The sequence below is a fragment of the Podarcis cretensis genome (assembly GCF_951804945.1).
Source record: "Podarcis cretensis genome assembly, chromosome: 2".
Lineage (NCBI taxonomy): Eukaryota > Metazoa > Chordata > Lepidosauria > Squamata > Lacertidae > Podarcis > Podarcis cretensis.
This window is the reverse complement of record NC_137171.1, coordinates 51,041,582-51,061,443: the sequence shown is the minus strand read 5'-3', so window position 1 is coordinate 51,061,443 and position 19,862 is coordinate 51,041,582. Positions and strand designations below refer to the sequence as shown.

General features: G+C 42.1%; 1 protein-coding gene across 1 annotated transcript; it reads right to left on the bottom strand.

The window, feature by feature from the left end:
- Positions 1-423: 423 nt before the first annotated feature.
- On the bottom strand, positions 424-16,568 carry IL17B (interleukin 17B). Its single transcript, XM_079964912.1, has 3 exons — positions 16,417-16,568; positions 6,246-6,571; positions 424-849 (listed from the first exon to the last, which is right to left on the bottom strand). Exons 1-3 carry the CDS (start codon positions 16,435-16,437, stop codon positions 603-605), a joined length of 594 nt encoding a protein of 197 aa, XP_079821038.1. The 5' UTR covers positions 16,438-16,568; the 3' UTR covers positions 424-602.
- Between the last annotated feature and the right edge of the window lie 3,294 nt (positions 16,569-19,862).

The window sequence follows — 19,862 nt, the reverse complement described above, 5'->3', positions numbered from 1 at the left end:
AGCCGTCAAGCCAGTGCTAAAGGGCTTTGAGCCCCAGATGGAGGGCAAGATGGTTGAAGCCACTGCACCTTCGCTGGATCTCCTTCCTCCGCAGCAGCAGCCACACAGCAGCTTCCCTTTCTGCTGAACTCCTGATTGAGCAGGTGTGCCTGGCAAAGAGTAAAAACTGGCACCAGTGACTGTAGTTTCAGAGCTATTAGGGTGAAATGAAGCAATTTGCCCTGGATCTGGGTCAGATACAGTTAATTACCATTTGTGCGACACAGAAAGCACTCAAGGTTGTGGCTTTGATCCCCATTTGGGTCAGCTGCATATTCCTGCATTGCAGAGAGTTGGACCAGATGATCCTCAAGGTCCGTTCCAGCTCTGCAATTCTACGATTCCAATATCTTGCTGTGTGCTTGTGGTGCTGTCAACCTCTCTGGGTTATGGGAAAGAAGGAGTCCAACGAAAGCAGCTTTGGCCTCTGGAAGCACATGGATCTTCCCACATCTTGGCAGGAGAAAAGGCACGTTCTGGGAGAACGGAAGGGGAAGATGAGGCTAGGAAGACAGGAGCGCTACTAACCCTTAGGGAACCCGAAGCAGGAATAGCAGCAGTTCTCAGAAGATGCAAGTGCAGCCCACAGCAATGGTCTCCATCACAGTCTTGTACTCCTTGCGGCACCTCTTCTTCTTCTGGCTGGGGTTGCTTGGCTCACACAGCAGTCGGCGCACTGGGATTTTGCTGTGGATGGGGATGCTGACCATGGTGCGGTCTTCCTGCATGGTGAAGGGATTGATGCACCCAGCACACAGGCAGTGTGCTTCTGGGATGTTGGCTGGGATTCGTGCTGCGTCGTGGTTGATCCTGAAGTGGAAACGTACTGACATCAGAACAAGCACATTCATTTGGGGGGCAGAGGGGGTGGGGCTACTGAGAATAGGAAGGCAGGTCACATACATACCTAGCGGCACCCCAGAATTTTGGGGTAACAACCACCATCTACCATAGCACCTTCCAGTGCATGTGTAAGTTAACTCAGTGAACTTGGACATGCACTGGAAGGTGTGACAGGAGGTGACTTGCTGAATCCTCCCAGAGAGGCCCATAAAATGTAGGAGGACCTACTTGATAGGAGACCTTGGCATCAAGCACCATGGTGCATGCTCCAGTTTCTAATGGCCATACAATGGTAGGCATTCATGCCACAACAATAGCAAGAAAGGAATGGTGCCTGCAGAGCAAAACATCTGGCAACAGAGAGAAATGGAGGGGGTGTCCTTGCACCATATGAGGGGGAAAGTTCAAAGCAATACGTACCTTTGAAGTGATGTTTGCAGGCATGTCCTGAGGAACACTGGTCCTAGGCTTGCAGAAGACCATTTAGTGCAGCCTCAGAAATAATAATAATAATAATAATAATAATAATAATAATAATAATATATTATTTGTACCCTGCCCATCTGGCTGGGTTTCCCCAGCCACTCTGGGCGGCTTCCATAGAAGCCAAAAATACACTAAAATATCACACATTAAAAACTTCCCTGAACAATTGGTGAAAAATTTGGAATTAGATTGTTCAAGTAGATGTTGAATTTATTGTTTGATAATTAATTAAAATTGGTCAAGATTGTGCGCCCTCTAGGGGAGAGAATAAATATTACAAGAGATTTAATTTTTAAAAGAAAGAAAAGAAAGGGTGGAGGTGGAGAAAATGTCTGGGAAAAACGGAAAAAAGACAGGAGGAACACCATCAGATAGGAAAGCATCTCGACAAGAAGAAATTAAGGACTTAGATATCTTATGGCTAAAAATAAAGGAAGAATTTAAACAGAGTGAAATTCATATGGAGAAGAAGTTAGGAGAGATGCACGAGCTGATAGACAAGAAAATAGAGGGAGCAGTAGGAGAACTGTCAAGTAAAATTAAAGACTTGACAGTTCGATCAAAGACTTTGGAAGAATCAAACAAAAAAATACAAAAAGAAATGAAAGAACAAAGGAAGGAGACAGATAGGATAAAAGAGGAATTAGGAGAAATGAGTAGAAATCAAGATCAAGTTTTGGACAACTTAGCGATGATTGAAATGAAACAGAAACAGCTAAATTTAAAGTGCAGAGGAGTAGGAGAAGAAACAAATGAGAACATCAAAGAAAAAATGATTAAAGAACTAGCGAAATGGTTAGAATTGAAAGAAGAAGAGGTTGCATATGATAGAAAACGCTTTCAGAATAAAAATAAGGTCCAAACAAGTAAAATCAAAAAAAGTTCCAGGAGATTGTTTAGTCATATTTAACTCGATAGAGATGAAAAATACAATATTAAGAGCAAGTTATCAAAAGAAATTAATAATTAAAGGTAGACCAATTATCATCTTTAAAAAAATACCAACTAGACTCCTAGGCAAAAGAGGATACAAACAGCTAGTAAGTGTTCTAAAAAAGAATGGCATACAACATAGATGGGAGTTCCCTGAAGGGATCTCCTTTTTCTATAAAGATAAAGGATTCAAGATCACTGAGATCCAAGAAGTGAACAAATTTCTGCGCAGATATGAGAAAGATCTTGCAAAAGTAGAGGAGAGATATGGAGGGAGAAATGGAGACCTAGAGGAGAGAAGAAGAGAGAAAGGAGGAGAACAGGAAGATAAAGAAAGGGAAAAAGAAGTAGAAGAAGAGGAAGAGGGAGGATAAGAAGAGGAAGAGGGAGGAAGAAGAGGAAGAGGATACAGAAAACAAAACCACTCAAATTTAAATTAATAGTTGTTTGTAGATAGGAAAGTAAACATAACAATGAATCTGAAAATTTTGTCATGGAATGTGAATGGTATGAATGAAAAAACCAAAAGGAATAAAATTGTGAATGTCTTGAAAAGAAAGAATCTTGATTTAATCTGCATACAGGAGACGCATGTGACCAAAAAGCATAAACATATTTTGATAAACAAAAAACTGGGGGTCAAGTTTATAAATTCTATTGCGGAAAAAAAAAGAGGAGTAGCGATATATGTCAAAGAAAAATGGGAACCCAAATTGATTTGTGAAGATGATGAAGGAAGGATTCTGGGGGTACAAATTAATTTCCAGGGTGAAAAACTTAACGTGATAAACATATATGCCCCGAATCTGAACAAATTGGAATTTTTTTAGAAATTGGAACAAGTATTACTAGAGCTAGAGTGTAATAAGACAATATTATTGGGAGATTTCAATGGAGTGCCGGCACCAGAAATCGACAGACAAACAGAAAAGAAAAAGTGTAACCAAGGGAAACTGCCAAGATCCTTTAATAACCTGGAGGAAAACTTAGATTTAACAGACATCTGGAGATACAAACATCCAATAGAGAAGCAATTCACCTTTTTTCAGAACCACATAAGAGCTGGGGCAGAATTGATCAAATCTGAGTCTCAAGAGAACTTACATTAAGAACTCTAAAGTGTGAAATTCAACCTAGAACTCTCTCTGATCACAATTTGATAATGTTGGAAATAAAAGGCGTATCACAGGGAGGATTCAGAATGAATCACAGGGAGAATGAATGAATATTTATTGGAGAGTGACGAAGTTATTGAAAAGGCTAAAGCCACCTTAAAAGAATATTTCAGTTTGAATCTTAATAAAGAAACAAGTATAGATGTAGTCTGGGATGCCAGCAAGGCGGTCCTAAGAGGCTTTTTTATTCAGCAAAATAGCTGTAAGAGGAAAGTAAGAGAACAAAAGAAAGAGGAAATCCTCAGTCAGTTAAGAGAATGTGAGAAAAAATTAATAACAAATCCAAAAGACAAACAAAACATACAAATAACAAAAATATTACAAACGCAGTACTCAATGCTAACAAGTCAAGAAATTGAATGGAAAATTAAGTTAATGAAACAAAAATACTTCGAATCAGCTAACAAAACAGGTAAATTATTAGCTTGGCAATTGCAAAGAAGGCAAAAACAAAATGTGATAAATAAGATAAAAATAGAGGAGCAATTGATAGAAGACCCAAAAGAAATAAAGGAAAATTTCCTCAAATTTTATGAGAAATTGTATAAAAAGGAAGATGAAGAAATAACCCGAATAGAAAAATACTTAGAAGACCACAGCGGGAAGACTATAACACAGGAAGAAAGAGCCCAATTAAATAAACCTATAAAAACAGAAGAGATCCAGGATGCGATAAGAAAGATGAAACTAGGGAAAGCCCCGGGACCGGATGGATTGTCAGCTAAATATTATAAAGTATTAGAAAACCAATTAACACCAGTGCTATGTGACATCATGAATAATATATTAAGAGGAGGAAGGATACCAGAGTCATGGAAAAAGGCCCACATTACGATGATCCCTAAACCTGACACGGATAAACTAAACATCAAAAACTATAGGCCCATTTCATTATTAAACAACGATTACAAAATCTTCGCAGATGTAATGGCAAGCAGACTTAAAAAATGTCTAGTAAATCTAATTCATAAAGACCAGCTGAAAGGCCATCAACATGGGATAAAGCATCCCCTACCACTCTCTGGAAACCATTTGGATCCATTAAGTGGCGGGGCGGACCACCCGAATTGGTCCCACCTCCCTGCAGAGGGGAAGGGTCACAGAGAAGTCCAGTTGCACCAGGAAGTGATCTGACCATGGCACTTCTTTTGTTTCACTTTTACTTAGTGTCAGATCACCCACGTCACTAGAGGTGAACACCAGGTCTAAGGCATGTCCATGACTATGAGTTGGGCCAAACTTATTCAGGGACAGCCCCATGGAGGCCATGCTTTCCACGAAGTCCCGAGCAGCCCCTTGTAAGGTCATGTCGGCATGGATGTTAAAATCCCCTAGGACAACCAAACTAGGTGTCTCCAGGAGAAAATCCGCCACGACCTGAAGCAGCTCGGACAGGGAATCCTTGGTGCAGCGGGGAGGTCGGTACACCAAAAGGAATCCTGTACTGCCCCTATTGCCCAGAATGCTGTGCCCCTGGGGTAGATTTCTTTAACTGCCTCTGCTGTGTTGTTTGAGCCAAGCCCCACTCTGCATAGCTTGGAAATGAGGTAATAGAATCTGTTTCCCACCCAAAAACATACAGAGACACGTGATCCTAACTCTGTAATGCATGCTACTGTTTTTAAAGTCCCTGTGCCAGAGGCATATTCAGAAGAACTTGGAAGCCTTTACTGCTTCAAATGGTTCTGTCTAAATGTAGGCCTCAGACTGGTGCTACCCATTGACACAACACAGCTTTAGTCACTCCATGCAGAGGGCAGTTCATTGAGCTGGTGAAACCAGACGTCGAGGAAACAGCAGTGGCTTCATGTGCCCAAGGTCCCAGGTAACCTGATGTGGTAAACTTCATCGGTCCAAGTTGTTCCTCCTGCCATGATCAAACTACAACCACAAGGCCCAGAAAGGAATTGATTTTATGCAGTGCTGAATCCATCAGAGTTATGTGGTCTCTGGTTCTTAAAAAGGTGAGTGAAATGTCTCAGTTGAGCCCTTCAGAAAAGCGACACATTCATGCACTTTCAAGAGCACCACAAGGCGGGGATAGAGTGCCACAAAATCGGGCCAATGCTACCAAGCTTTTCTGCTACCTCGCTAGCATTTTCTTGGCTGAGTCTTAAGCTAGGGCAGTATTAAATATAGGAATTAATTAGCATATGCTAATGAGTGACATATGGGAATGCCACAACCCTTGGATAGGCCACAATAGGGTGGGAAATGGCTGATTAGATAACTTAATTGTTTTTAAACCAATTACAAACAAATCCTAGCTCCTTGCTAGGAGGTCCAAGGTGCCTCTTTACCATTTGTGATGGCATTCCAAGTGTTGAAGCAGATTGTGGCCTGCATGGGACAGGTGGGGGGCACTTGTTGCCAAGCCACTTCATTCTGTCCCCATCAGAAGGGTCTGAGTTCAAAAGCGAAGCAAATATACCCCCCCAACACACACCACCACACAAACAAATAGCATAGAGACCAGTTATCATGCTGTTGGCTCTCTGTCAGTAGTTCCCAATTAGCTTGGTTTTCAAAAGCCAAGCCCCTACTTTTGACAGTTTTGATCTCTATGTGGTAGTTTTTGTTATATGAATGGTGCCACGGAGGGGGTCCATGGACCACCTATTGGGAACCACTGCTGTAGGCCACAGATTGGTTGAATACCACAAAGAAAGCAAAATGCAGCCGGGGCACAATTTTTTGTCTTGTACAGATAGGCTTGTGAGAAGACCTGTGTGGGGCAACCACAGTGCCTTGAGACCTGCTCTATCTCACCTGTAGGCCCACGGAGACAGGCTCCTCTTGTTGGACATCCAGAGCCTCAGGTTGACCTGGCACTTGCTCTCCAGGGACTCGGAGCTGTTCCGCAGCTGGCTAACCATCTCATGGATGCTCCGCTCGTAATCCTCCACAAGGGTGTAGTCTGTGGAAGCCTCTGGGTCTACTCTTAACACCGGGTCAGGTGAGGATTCCTGAGCCTTCAGGTGCTGAACCTTGGCTTTTGCTGATCCTCTCTTCTTTCCTTTAGCTCCCTTGCTTTGCTCTTTTGTTTCTCTGGAGACATCATGTGCGAAGGAAAGGCAGATAGCACAGAAAACCATCTGGAGAGGGAAAAAAGAAAGCACACTGGGTACTTTTCATCATACAACTCAGGGGCACCTTTGGCTCTCCAGAGGTTACTGAACTGCAACTCCCATCATCCCTAGCCATTGGCCATTTTGCTAAGACTTATGGAAGTTGTTCTTCTTTAAGGGAGCGTTCCTGCCGCTTAAGAGCCTCCCACAAGAATTTAAATGACGGTTAACCGGACAACCCAGAAAACCACTAATATCGATCCTCTGTTGGAACATCGCTGGCTGGTGTAGGAAAAAATGTGATCCAGAATTCCAGTCGTATATCAACTCGTTTCATATCATTCTATTGCAAGAAACTTGGGAGGAGGGTGAAATTGTCATAAACGGATTCGACCTACTATCCCTTCCAGCTTGCCCCTCCCAGAAAGGAGGACGGCTGAAAGGTGGTCTAGTTATTGGTATCTCACTGAAGTTGCATTTCAAATTTTCATTAGTTTTGACTGCTCCCCCTTATGCTTTATCCGAGTTGATGTCGGGGGGGGGGGGAGTATCACTGCTAATTTCCAATGTCTACCTCCCACCAGGGGGTTCGTCCCTTGAACTGCATGATAGATGGGAAATATTATTATTTTTTTTATAATAATTTTTATTAATTTTCCACACAAATAATAAAGAACAATATAAAACAGTATAACTTCAAGCTCATCGGTTCATGCCCTTTTTTCTTTGACTTCCCCATACCTCCCCAACCCTGCATCCTTATTTAATAGTTCTTTAGCAACCCTTAGGTCCATGTCTTAATTCCCTTTCATCAAAAATTTCTTAAGTTTTTTATTTACTGCTGCAATTCTTTACTTCTTACCCCCTGACATCTTAACATTCCTCAATTTTACAATTATTTTTAAGATATATTTTGAATTTCTTCCAGTCCTCTTCCATTGTCTCTTTCCCCTGGTCCCGGATTCTGCCCGTCATCTCGGCCAGTCCCATAAAGTCGATCACCTTTGTTTGCCATTCTTCCAGAGTAGGTAGTTCTTGCGTCTTCCAATACTTTGCCAGTAGAATTCTTGCTGCTGTAGTGGCATACATAAAGAAAATCCTATCCTTCCTTGGCACCATTTGGCCCACCATGCCCAAGAGGAAAGCCTCTGGTTTCTTAGGAAAAGTCCACTTAAGGACCTTCTTAATTTCATTATAGATCATTTCCCAGAAAGCTTTAACCTTTGGGCAGGTCCACCAAAGGTGGTAGAAAGTGCCTTCAGTCTCATTACATTTCCAACACTTATTATTAGGCAAATGATATATTTTTGCAAGCTTGACTGGGGTCATGTACCATCGGTAGATCATTTTCATAATATTTTCTTTTAAGGCATTACATGCAGTAAATTTAATACCGGTGGTCCATAACTGTTCCCAGTCAGCAAACATAATATCATGACCGATATCTTGTGCCCATTTAATCATAGCTGATTTCACCATTTCATCCTGTGTATTCCATTTTAACAGCAAGTTATACATTTTTGATAAGTTCTTAGTATTGGGTTCCAACAATTCTGTTTCTAGTTTTGACTTCTCTTTCTGAAATCCTATTTTCCTGTCCTGTTTAAACGTCTCATTTATCTGATGGTAATGCAACCAGTCTCGAACCTTAGGCTTTAGTTTCTCATAACTCTGAAGTTTCACCCTTTCGCCATCGTATTCTAAAATCTCATGATATTTTGGCCATTTAGAATCCATATTAAGTTTTTTTACTTCCCTAGCTTCCATTGGTGACACCCACCTAGGGGTTTTACTTTCCAACAAATCTTTGTATCTAATCCAAACGTTATACAATGCTTTCCTTACAATATGGTTTTTAAAGCTTTTATACACCTTTACCTTGTCGTACCATAAGTATGCATGCCAACCAAAACTATTGTCGTACCCTTCCAGATCCAAAATGTCAGTGTTCTCAAGAAGTAGCCAGTGTTTCAACCAGCAGAAAGCTGCTGATTCATAATAAAGTCTTAAGTCCGGCAGGGCAAACCCCCCTCTATCCTTTGCATCAGTTAAGATCTTAAATTTAATTCTGGGCTTTTTGCCCTGCCAGACAAATTTTGATATGTCTTTCTGCCACTTCTTGAAACAGTCCATCTTGTCCACAATCTGCAACGTCTGGAATAAGAACAGCATTCTAGGCAATACATTCATCTTAATAGTAGCAATTCGGCCTAACAAGGAAAGTTTCAACCTTGACCATATTTCCAGATCCTTTTTAACTTCTGACCAACATTTTTCATAATTATCCTTAAATAAGTTCACATTCTTGGATGTTAAGTTTACCCCCAGGTATTTTACCCTTTTTGTTATTTCCAAGCCTGTTTCATTCTGAAAACTCTCTCTTTCTTCCATTGTTAAATTTTTTTCCAACACTTTCGTTTTTTGTCTATTCAATTTAAAACCTGCTACTCGACCAAATATATCAATTAGTTCTAATACTCTTTTAGTACTAGTGTCTGGCTGTTGCAAAGTCAATACCAGATCGTCTGCAAATGCTCTTAATTTGTAATGTCTAACTCCGACCTGAACTCCTTTAACCAACTGGTCCTTTCTAATCATGTTTAACAAAACCTCCAGGACTGATATAAAAAGCAAAGGGGATATTGGGCAACCCTGTCGTGTACCTTTTTCTATAGGTATTTCTTCTGTTACCACGTTATTTACAATTAATTTGGCCTTTTGTTGAGAATATATTGCACCTATACCGTTTTCAAAACCTTGGCCTACCCCCATCCCTTGGAGATTCTTTTTCATAAAGGTCCAACAAATGTTGTCAAAGGCTTTCTCCGCGTCCACAAAAATCAAAACTGCTTTCCTGTTAATATCAACGTCCAGCAGCTCCAAAATGTCTATAATGTTTCTCACATTGTCTGACATATGTCTACCTGGGAGAAAGCCTGTTTGGTCCTTATGAATCTCTTCTGCTAACACTCTTTTCAATCTTTTTGCCAAAATGTCTGCAAAAATTTTGTAATCCACATTGAGTAAAGATATAGGGCGGTAGTTTTTAACCTGGTTCTTCTCAGTCTCTGTTTTCGGTATAAGTGAGATGAAAGCCTCTTTCCACGATTCAGGTGCCTTTTTCCCCTTCAAAATTTCATTGCAAACTTCCTTCAATGGTTGTATCAGCCATTCTTTCAGCATTTTGTAGTATTTGGCCGTCAGGCCATCTGGTCCTGGTGATTTTCCCAATTTCATGTTTTGAATGGCACCCTCTATTTCTTGTTCTGTTATTTCCTCATTTAAGATCCTTTTACTTTGTTCTGAAATTTTTGGTAGACCGTATTTTCTGATGAATTCTTCTATTTCTTGTTCGTTGATTGGCCCTTGTGCATACAATTTCTTAAAAAAACTTTGAAAACAATTGTTGATCTCATTGGGTTTGTGGATAATTTTTCCATCCATTTCTAGACTTGTTACAGTATTCATTTTCTGCCTTTTTTTCAGTTGCCATGACAGAAGTTTCCCACATTTATCCGCTGATTCAAAAGTTCTTTGTCTCATTTGCTTTATCTTCCATTCTATTTGTTGGTTCATAAGCTCCATGTACTGCATCTGATAAAACTTTATTTCTCTCAAAATCTCATGGGACTTTGGTTTAGACCTCAACTTCTTCTCTCCTTCCTTTATTTTTTCTAAAATTTTTTCCTTCTTCTCATTTTGTTGCTTCCTCTTTATAGAATTTTGTTGAATTAGGAAACCTCGCATCACGGCTTTGCTTGCGTCCCAGATTATTCTTTTTTCCACATCTGTTTTCCTGTTGATCTCAAAGTAATCTTTTAATGTTTTAAGGGCCTTCTTATGGATCTCTTCATCCTTAAATAGGGTGTCATTCATTCTCCATCTAAAGGATCCAGTTGTTGTTAGTTTCATCTCCATCTTCACCGCGTTATGGTCGGAGCACGTTTTTGGACATATTTCTACTTTTTTTGTTCTTGGCGCCAGACTGCTAGAAATCCAAATTTGGTCTATTCTTGTCCATGTCATTTTTGCTTCAGAGAAGAAAGTTCCTTCCCTCTCTAGAGGATTCTTTGTTCTCCAAATATCAATCAAGTCCATTGTTTCAGTCATTTCGAAAAAGATCTTTGGTAGTCTCCCTTCTTTTGAAATCACTTGTCTCTGTGCTTTGTCCATATTTGTTGAGACAACTCCATTCATATCTCCCATCATTAGGATTTTATAATCTAAAAAGTCAACTAATGTCTCATGCAACTTCCTGAAGAATTCGGCCTTCCCTTCATTTGGGGCATAAACTCCCACAATTAGTATCTTTTCTCCTTGGATTTGTATTTCAATTGCCAGGTATCTTCCTTGTTCATCTTTAAATATCAATTTTGGAACCAACTTTTCCTTTGCATAGATCACCACACCTCTTTTCTTTACTTTGTCTGATGAGATAAATTCTTGACCAAGTCTCTTATTTATCAGTAATTTCCTGTGTATCCTGGCAATATGGGTTTCTTGCAAACATATTATATCTAATTGTTCTTTCTTCAAAATGTGATGGGAAATATTAGAAGATCATTTAGTATCATGTAGAGTCAAATATCCCAATAGCCAATCCCTAATTGGTGGTGACTTTAACGCACGTATGGCAGCAAATTGGGTCGATTTAACTAAAGCTAAATGGTGGACTACTCCATGCCTCGACAATTATGATTTGAGACATGCCTTAGGGAGAGCCTCAAAAGACTCTAAACGAGGCTGGAGTACTTCTTTACCAAATGGCTATTCGCTTAAACCTAGTACCTCTGAATGGTTGCTGCCCTCCTGATATACCGGGGGAGTATACCCACCTAGGCATAAAATCAAACAGCGTACTAGATTACCTTTTAGCCTCGAGTGACCTGATTTCGAAAGCTCTCTCTTTTAAGATTAGCAATATTCAGTTCAGTGACCACCTCCCACTTGCTGCTACGTTTGACCTAGACTGGCATGGGGACGAGTACAGTCATCCAACTCAATTAGATACTAACGCAGAAAACCCGGTAGAGGGTACTAATACGGCATTACGAGTGAAGGGTATAAAGTGGTCTGTAACGCAGGCTCAAAAATATTCTGAATTTTTTCAGCAGGAGATTATACAAACCTATTCAGCCCTTGGCAAAACCTCATATGCACACGATCAAACTATTAATCTATTTGCCAATCTGTCGAATGACCTTACGTCATTCTTTACTGTTCCAACCCACCAGATAAATAGGGCCCACTCCAAGACAGGTGCACCGTGGTTTAACCGTAATTGCAAACAAGCCAAACAACATCTTTGTGCTATTTATAATGATTACAAATCTTCAGGGGCGACCACGCTTCCCAAGGAGTACTATCAGGCAAAATCAGCTTACAAATATGTGCAAAAAAAGGCCAAACAGGAATGGCAACTGAACCGCTGGCAAGCACTTATAGCTGCCTCAAGTACCCGTAATTCCCGAAAATTCTGGCTCTTGGTTAACAGGAAATCTAAAAGATACCCCCTAACAGTTATTCCTGCCCCAATCTGGGAATCCTTTCTAAGGAACTATTTTGCCTTACCAGACCTTGGTGCTGATGCAGTCAATGGATTCTGTGGGCGGCTCCCTCTCTGGCCACCCACTGATCCGGAAGAAATCCACGGACTCATTTCTAATCTTAAAAGCGGAAAAGCCCCCGGTCCTGACCTAATCCCGGCGGAAGCTATAAAACTTCATGCAGACTGGTGGGCGAAAATCCTGGCCGCTACTTTTGATGCCGTAAACAACAGTGGGAAGGTACCAAGAATATGGAAAGATGCGATTATTGTTCCAATTCATAAAAAGGGCTCGACAGATGACCCGGGAAATTACAGGAATATCAATTTGTTGTCATTAATTGGGAAAATATATGCACGGTTCTTGTTAACTAAGCTTACTAAATGGGCTGAAGTGAACAACTTGATTGGGCCTGAACAGGCTGGTTTTAGACCGAATCAGTCAGCGGTTGATCATGTCTTAGTTTTATACCACCTTGCCCGGAAATATTCCTCCCCAAATAGAGGCCAACTTTGTACGGCCTTTATTGATTTAAAGGCCGCTTTTGACAGCATCCCTAGAGGATTACTTTGGGGAAAATTAGCCCGATGGGGAATAGATAAAAGACTTCTGTGGCTCATAACTAAATTGCATGACGGTTCGGCCGCTAGGGTGAGAATCACTCCGGCCGGCAACCTCTCAAATTCAGTAACTATCAATAGAGATGTTTGTCAAGGATGTATCCTTGCTCCGACCCTTTTTAATCTATTTATAAGTGATATGAGGGCGCCTCTGACAGATTCTCAAGAAACGATCCACGCCCCCCGTCTTGCCCAATACCGTTGCCCCCTTCTACTCTACGCAGACGACGCAGTGATCCTATCCTTCTCAAGAGTTGGCCTCAGGAGGGCATTAAAAATTTTCGATGTTTACTGCAAATCAAATTTTCTTACAATTAATCATGCTAAGTCCAAAGTCCTAATTTTTACCAAGAGTCGAAAAATCTATAATTGGAGAATAGACGGAAAAGCTATTGACCAAGTCTTTAAATTTCAGTACTTGGGAGTCCTTCTCCAACACAACATGGGCTGGAAGGTCCATCTTGCATATGTATTAAATAGAGCTAAAGCCCTTTCCTTTGCGCTACTGCGTTTTTTCTTTTCAGATGGGGCTTTCCATATTCCATCAGTGTTAAAAGTTTTCAAGGCAAAGGTGATTGCAACAATAGCATATGCAATCCCAATATGGGGGTCCTTTGTTAATCTAACCCATTTGGAGGTAATCCAAAACCAGCTTCTAAGAAGGTTGCTAAAATTACCCAGGTGTGTAAGCAATACTACTATACGACTGGAACTAAATGTTACATCTTTAGAAACCTCATTATGGAAATGCATCCTCTGTTACTGGTTGGCATTATGGCATAAACTTCCAAATCTCCACTTGATACAGTGTCTCTGGAGAGATGACTTTCCTAGCCCCTGGGCAAAAATAATACATGGGAAACTTGTGTCCCTTGGACTATCTCCATCTGAACTATTAAAACTGGATTTAATCTCTGCCAAGAGAATTATGACTCACAAATTAGAGGAGATGGACTTACAATTTAATATTGTGACAGGTGGTGGCACTTGTTCACCGATAAACCTTGGCTTAACACCACCAACGAAACTTCCATCTTATTTAACTACCTTATCTGTGGCGACGCACAGGTATGCCTTTATAAAGGCTAGATTCAATGTTTTCCCATCAAATGTGTTGGGTAACAGACTCTCCAACGGACAGATCTCACTCCTCTGCGACTGTAAAAGTGGATCTATAAAATCGTTATATCATATAATCTTCCGTTGTCCATTACATTCGGCTTCACGGTCCAAGTTTCTGGCCCCATATTTATCGAGAATTGCTGACGGACCTCAGGAAGCCCAAATAATATACCTATTAAACGACGAAGATACAAGTAGATCCCTTGCAGTCTCTAGATACCTGATTAATGTTTTATTTCAAAAGAGGAGAAATGGAGCACTGTATGACTCTGACGCGGGTGGCGCTGTGGGTAAAAGCCTCAGCGCCTAGGGCTTGCCGATCGAAAGGTCGGCGGTTCGAATCCCCGCGGCGGGGTGCGCTCCCGCTGCTCGGTCCCAGCGCCTGCCAACCTAGCAGTTCGAAAGCACCCCCGGGTGCAAGTAGATAAATAGGGACCGCTTACCAGCGGGAAGGTAAACGGCGTTTCCGTGTGCGGCTCTGGCTCGCCAGAGCAGTGATGTCACGCTGGCCACGTGACCCGGAAGTGTCTCCAGACAGCGCTGGCCCCCAGCCTCTTGAGTGAGATGGGCGCACAACCCCAGAGTCTGTCAAGACTGGCCCGTACGGGCAGGGGTACCTTTACCTTTACCTTTTATGACTCTGACAGCTTAGTTAAACTTAAGAACCATTAATAAGTGCCAGAACCAAGACGCATACCCCCCAAAATCTGATGGATTTGAATTGCGGTTTACATAGAGGGAGCTTATTGTGTATAGTGTTTACTTAAATGAAGTAAAATTGGTTTTACATGGGTGTTTTAACTTGGAACTGTTTAAATTGTATTGTTTATGGATAAATTTGGATGTATTGTTTTCGTTATGGGCCAATGGCCATAATAAATCTAATCTGAATCTGAATCTGAATGGAAGTTGTAGTTCAGCAACATCTGGGAGGGCCAAAGGTTCACTATACACTCCTTATATAGGTAGTCACTAGCACTTGTCCCCTTTCAAGTAATTTAGTCAAAGCTGGGAGAGAGAGGGAGCCCCCAAACTGTCAGTATTTTGCAGGAGGGATGAAATTGCCTATGAGGAAATTGAGCTTTGCATAGTTAAAGTGGATTAGCGCACTCTGTCACCCTAGTGCAGCTGCAATTATTTTGCTATTAGGAAAGTGGCAAGAAGAAACACCGAAAAGTGTGGAATAAACAAATGATTATCAGGAAGATGTATAAATGCCCACCAGCAAATCCAGACAAATGGTTGTCATATAATCAGAATAAATGCTCAATGACCAGAGTGGAAGAGCCCAGAGAGAGCATGCTCCCCCATCAAGGTGATCTCAGTTTGCAAATTGTTCTTCAAAATCATCCTCATCAGCACTTTCATGCAAATTTCTCCTCATAGACACATTTTTATACGTGATCTTGCCTAATAGACATTTTGCAAAGCAATTCCCCCTAATGCAATAATAATAATAATAATAATAATAATAATAATAATAATAATAATAATTTTTATTTATACCCCGCCCTCCCCAGCCAAGGCTGGGCTCAGAGCGGCTTACAAGCAATAATAAAAACAAGTTAAATGATTACAACTTTAAATTTTAAAAAATAATAATAATAAAAAAATTCTATTCCCAACAGAATATGCATTCCTATGGGTGTTGTAATGGTTCTAGGGGTTGCTCGTGCGTAAGCTGGCTGGGTTGCCTGAGTGAACCTTTTCTTTCCGGACAGCCACTCACCCGTGGCTGTCTCAATCGCTGGCAGAATCCGTCAGTGGGCGTTTCTTGAACTTCTTCCAGCAAAGAAGCTCTTTGACGCCTAGTCTCCTCCTCTCCCTGCGCGGAAGCCTTCTGCGCAAGGAGGGTGTAGGCAGCGGAGGACCCTTACTCTCCCCGCTGGTCCCCGGCGAGGAGTCATGGGACCGCCTCACCGCTTCCCCCATCTGCCCCCCTTCTCCACTGGTGCTACGCTGATTCTCTTCCCCAGAAGATGGGCTGCCTCTCCCCATCCTGGGACGCTCTCTGGAATCCCTCTGGAGCCCGCTCTCTCCCTCCGGCACTGATGGCAGTTCCCTGACAGGTGTGTTACCCTCTATAAGCAGCTTTGTACACATTAGTTGCCTGGACAACTGCACTGCAAAATTCAGAGAAGTCCGAATTTTGTAGGATGGCTGTGTTTTGGTTTGCATACTGTCTTGGGATGTGTGAATTAACTCGGTTCACCTTTTAATGTGCAGTGAACTGAATTTCTCCCCCATGCCTCGCCATAAACTGAAGAACTTTTAATGTGCAGTGAACTGAATTTCTCCCCCATGCCTCGCCATAAACTGAAGAACTTTATATGCACAAATCAACAATTCCCACGACATTCTTAACTGCTCTCCATTTTGTCCCCATCTGTGCTTCCTTCTATGGGATCCTTTCTTTATTCCCCCCCCCTCTCTCTGGGAGGTCATTTTTGTCTCCTCAGTGCCAGGCCCTGAAAGCAATAGTTCGCCCAGGCAAAGTTTACACTTCCCAAAGCAAACAAGCTCGACAGGCTGTTAATAAATAGAAAGTAAATAAAAAGAGGCACAAAGAAAGCCAGGCACCTACCAGTTTTGAAGCCCACTCCATGGCAGTGCGGGTGGGTGAGCGAGAACTCTGCAGATGCCCTCCCTCTGTGTTGAATGAAGAGAGCGAGTTGGGCTGGGTGCTTTTAAAAGAGAAGCAACAGCCCCTAATTGCTTCATCGCCAGGGAGGTGGGCCTGCCTGGCACCAAGAAACTTCCTCAGGGTGCCAGCTAGGTTGTTGACAGCCAGGAGGGACAGCCCTCAGTGCTGCCCTGCTACTTCCCAGCAGGCATGTAGGTTTCCCCCAGGGACAGCGCAAACTGTGGCCACAGGCTGGCTGGCTTCAAGCACCTGCTCAGAGGACTCCAGGGTGGGTAGCGAAAAGGAGCTTTCTGAAGGCAGACTTCCCCAAGGCTGGGGGTAGCCAGGTATTATTCCATTGTAAAGACTTCCAAATTTCTCAGGCAAGAGGAATGACCATTGAATGTTGATCTTGGAAAGTGGTGAAGAGCGTTTCTCCAGGCTGAGGGAATGAGAGCAGGGCCTTCTGTGCTACCTGGGAGGCCTGGCTTTGAGTGGGTGGGTTGTTGAATGCAGGGCTTGTCCAAGGGCTGGAAGGTATAGATCCCACTCCATCCCCCAAAGTCAAGCAATTAGCATAGCCAGCGTCCCGGAAGGGACTTTGGGGCAGCACAAAGGCCACTTAGGGACAAGGGCAAAATGGAAAGGTTGCACTCCAGTTTAGAAACGCAGGAGCATGTTGTGTGGTGAAGGAGCAGGAATAGAAAGTCAGCGAAGTCTCCTTTTGCTTGCTTATTTATATACTGAGCACCTAGGACAATGATTTTCCAGAGGGGCAGCTGTGTTAGTCTGCAGTGAAAACTGCAGAGAGTGTTGTGGCACCTCAAAGGCTAGCAAATTTATTATGGCAAAAGCTTTCGTGGACTACAGTCTATCTCATCAGATACGTGAAGTGTTATCCTGAGTTGCAACTAAAAATGGTGAGTGGTAGAGGATTGTAAACAGTGATATCAGAAAGAAATGAAATGCAGGAAAATCTTACTACTTGCACTTTTTTTGCATTTCATTTCTTTCTGACATCACTATTTACTATTCCCCCCCCCTCTCTCTGTGTAACACCCATAATGCAGGATAAGACTTCATGTATCTGATGACGTGCAATGTAATCCATTAAAGTTTATGCCATAATAAATTGTCTTGCTGTTGTTTTACTATAACGAAGTCTCATTTCTTTCTTTCTCCTGCTTATCAAATATTTCTCTGAGGGAGAATCACCATCCCATGAAGCCAGGCTTTAATTTATCTTGCGTGGAGTACATATACATTGTCTCCATTCTCAATCTTTCATAGGAAATGTCTAATGATTTGATTCTGCACACAAAAAGGCAACAGCAACAAAAGCCAAATGAATGCTAACATCGCCACACCTTTTTTTCCGCAACAGATTGCATTCAGGCCCTGCTGAATACTTCTGCCTTGGTTTCATCAGTTAGTGTATTAGGTTATGAAGTGCGTAATCAAGCAATGTATTAAGCAAGAAAAGCCTCTTGATGAAATGCAAGACCCCTCCCCCTTAAATAACTGAAATTTGTGTCTTTTTAAGAAATGCCCAAGTAAGACATTGGGATGGGTTGTGTGTATGACCACATTCCCCAGTGCTGCAGTCTGCATACCAAAAACTCCACAGGTCCCAGAGCCACAAGACACACACAGTCAAATGAAAACAAGTCATAATCTTTCACAAATGTGTTTGCTTTTTTATATAAAATAGCGAGTTATATTTGCCTACACTCACTCTCTTTTCTCTGGAGTGCACACACAGAGTTCTTCTATCTCTCACACAAGCTAGGCAGCCTTACAGCAACCTGACCAAAAAGTTTGTTTGCTTTCTAAGCTCACCTTAAATTATACCTAAGGGATGGATTTAACATTTGAATGCTGTAGAATAACTTGAAATGATCCAACGGTGGCTTGCAATTCTTGTTCCTCTCCTTTTTGCCTCTATTTCTAGTTTGACATCAGCGGAAGGAAAAGAAACCCTTTTTAACTGTTTATATATGGTGGATGAGTTAGCTCAAGCTTCACCAGCCTGGAGCCATCCAGATGTTTTAGACTACAATCCCCAGCATAAACTCGCTAGGGTTGATGGGAGTTGTAGTCCAAAACATCTAGAGGGCACCAAGTTGGCAAAGGCTGAGATAGTTGATGGTCATCTGACCCACTAGCTTTTCTTAATAAAGGTGGTGTACTAATGCATTGGGACGGGGGTGGCACTGTGGGTTAAACCACGGAGCCTAGCACTTGCCGATCAGAAGGTCGGCGGTTCAAATCCCCACGATGGGGTGAGCTCCCGTTGCTCAGTCCCTGCTCCTGCCAACCTAGCAGTTTGAAAGCACGTCAAAGTGCAAGTAGATAAATAGGTACCGCTGCAGCGGGAAGGTAAACGGCGTTTCCGTGCACTGCTCTGGTTCACCAGAAGTGGTTTTGTCATGCTGGCCACATGACCCAGAAGCTGTACGCCGGCTCCCTCGGCCAATAAAGCAAGATGAGCGCCGCAAACCCAGAGTCAGCTACGACTGGACCTAATGGTCAGGGGTCCCTTTACCTTTACTAATGCATTGCACATCAATAAATCAGTGGCTCAACACATGCAGCCTGGCTAACTAGGAAAGTGATTAGGAACCAGACACTGTTGGCTATTTGCAGTATGGTAGCGCTGCAGAGAGCTTGCTGGGGAGACCATGCATTAAAAAGAAAGGGACTCAAAAATAACTTAAGCAAGGTTTTAATTACAAAAAACAAAAACTCCTTATACACTAAATACATTAACAACAAACCAGACCCAACCACCAACCCAACCCCCAGGGGAATGGGAGAGCTAGGTGCTGCTCCTTATATACTATGCCCAAATGCTGACACGCCTTAATCAGTACAACTCAGCAGCACCTGCTATGTTTCACAGCTGTAAAGCTGGGTCTCGTTATCTTGCTCTGGCCCTTGCTCTGGCCCCTTAAAGACATACACATTGAGTGGAACAATGATGGACCTTTACATTTAAAGAAACCATTCAACATTTCCCCTGCGGTTCATCATTGTGGAACAAAAACATAAAGCATACTTTGTACATGTCTTTCATGCGTAACCTTTGGAAGTGCTTTTGTAAAAATGTCCGCAATTTGATTGTCACCTGGAACATATTCAAATACAATCATTTCATCAGCAATTAGTTTCTTTACAAACTGCAAACGTAATCTTAAGACTCTAGTGCGCTGCGTATTGGTCTCTGAACACAGGATAGCGAGTCCGCTCTGGGAATCAAGGTAAACTTTTACTGGTAGTGTTAATTGCATTTGTAGGTCTGCAAATACTTGCAGATACCATTCTACATCACGAGTGGCCTGAACGCATGCACATAATTCACTCTCGGTTGTGGAGAGACAAATAATGGTTTGTGTCTGGGACTTCCA

Coding starts and splice junctions, on each gene's coding strand:
- IL17B (XM_079964912.1), bottom strand. CDS start 16,437: ATGGAGTGGGCTTCAAAACTG. Junction 6,572..16,416: donor TGGAGTGGGCTTCAAAACTG/GTAGGTGCCTGG, acceptor TTCCCTCTCCAG/ATGGTTTTCTGTGCTATCTG. Junction 850..6,245: donor CTGTCTCCGTGGGCCTACAG/GTGAGATAGAGC, acceptor TTTCCACTTCAG/GATCAACCACGACGCAGCAC.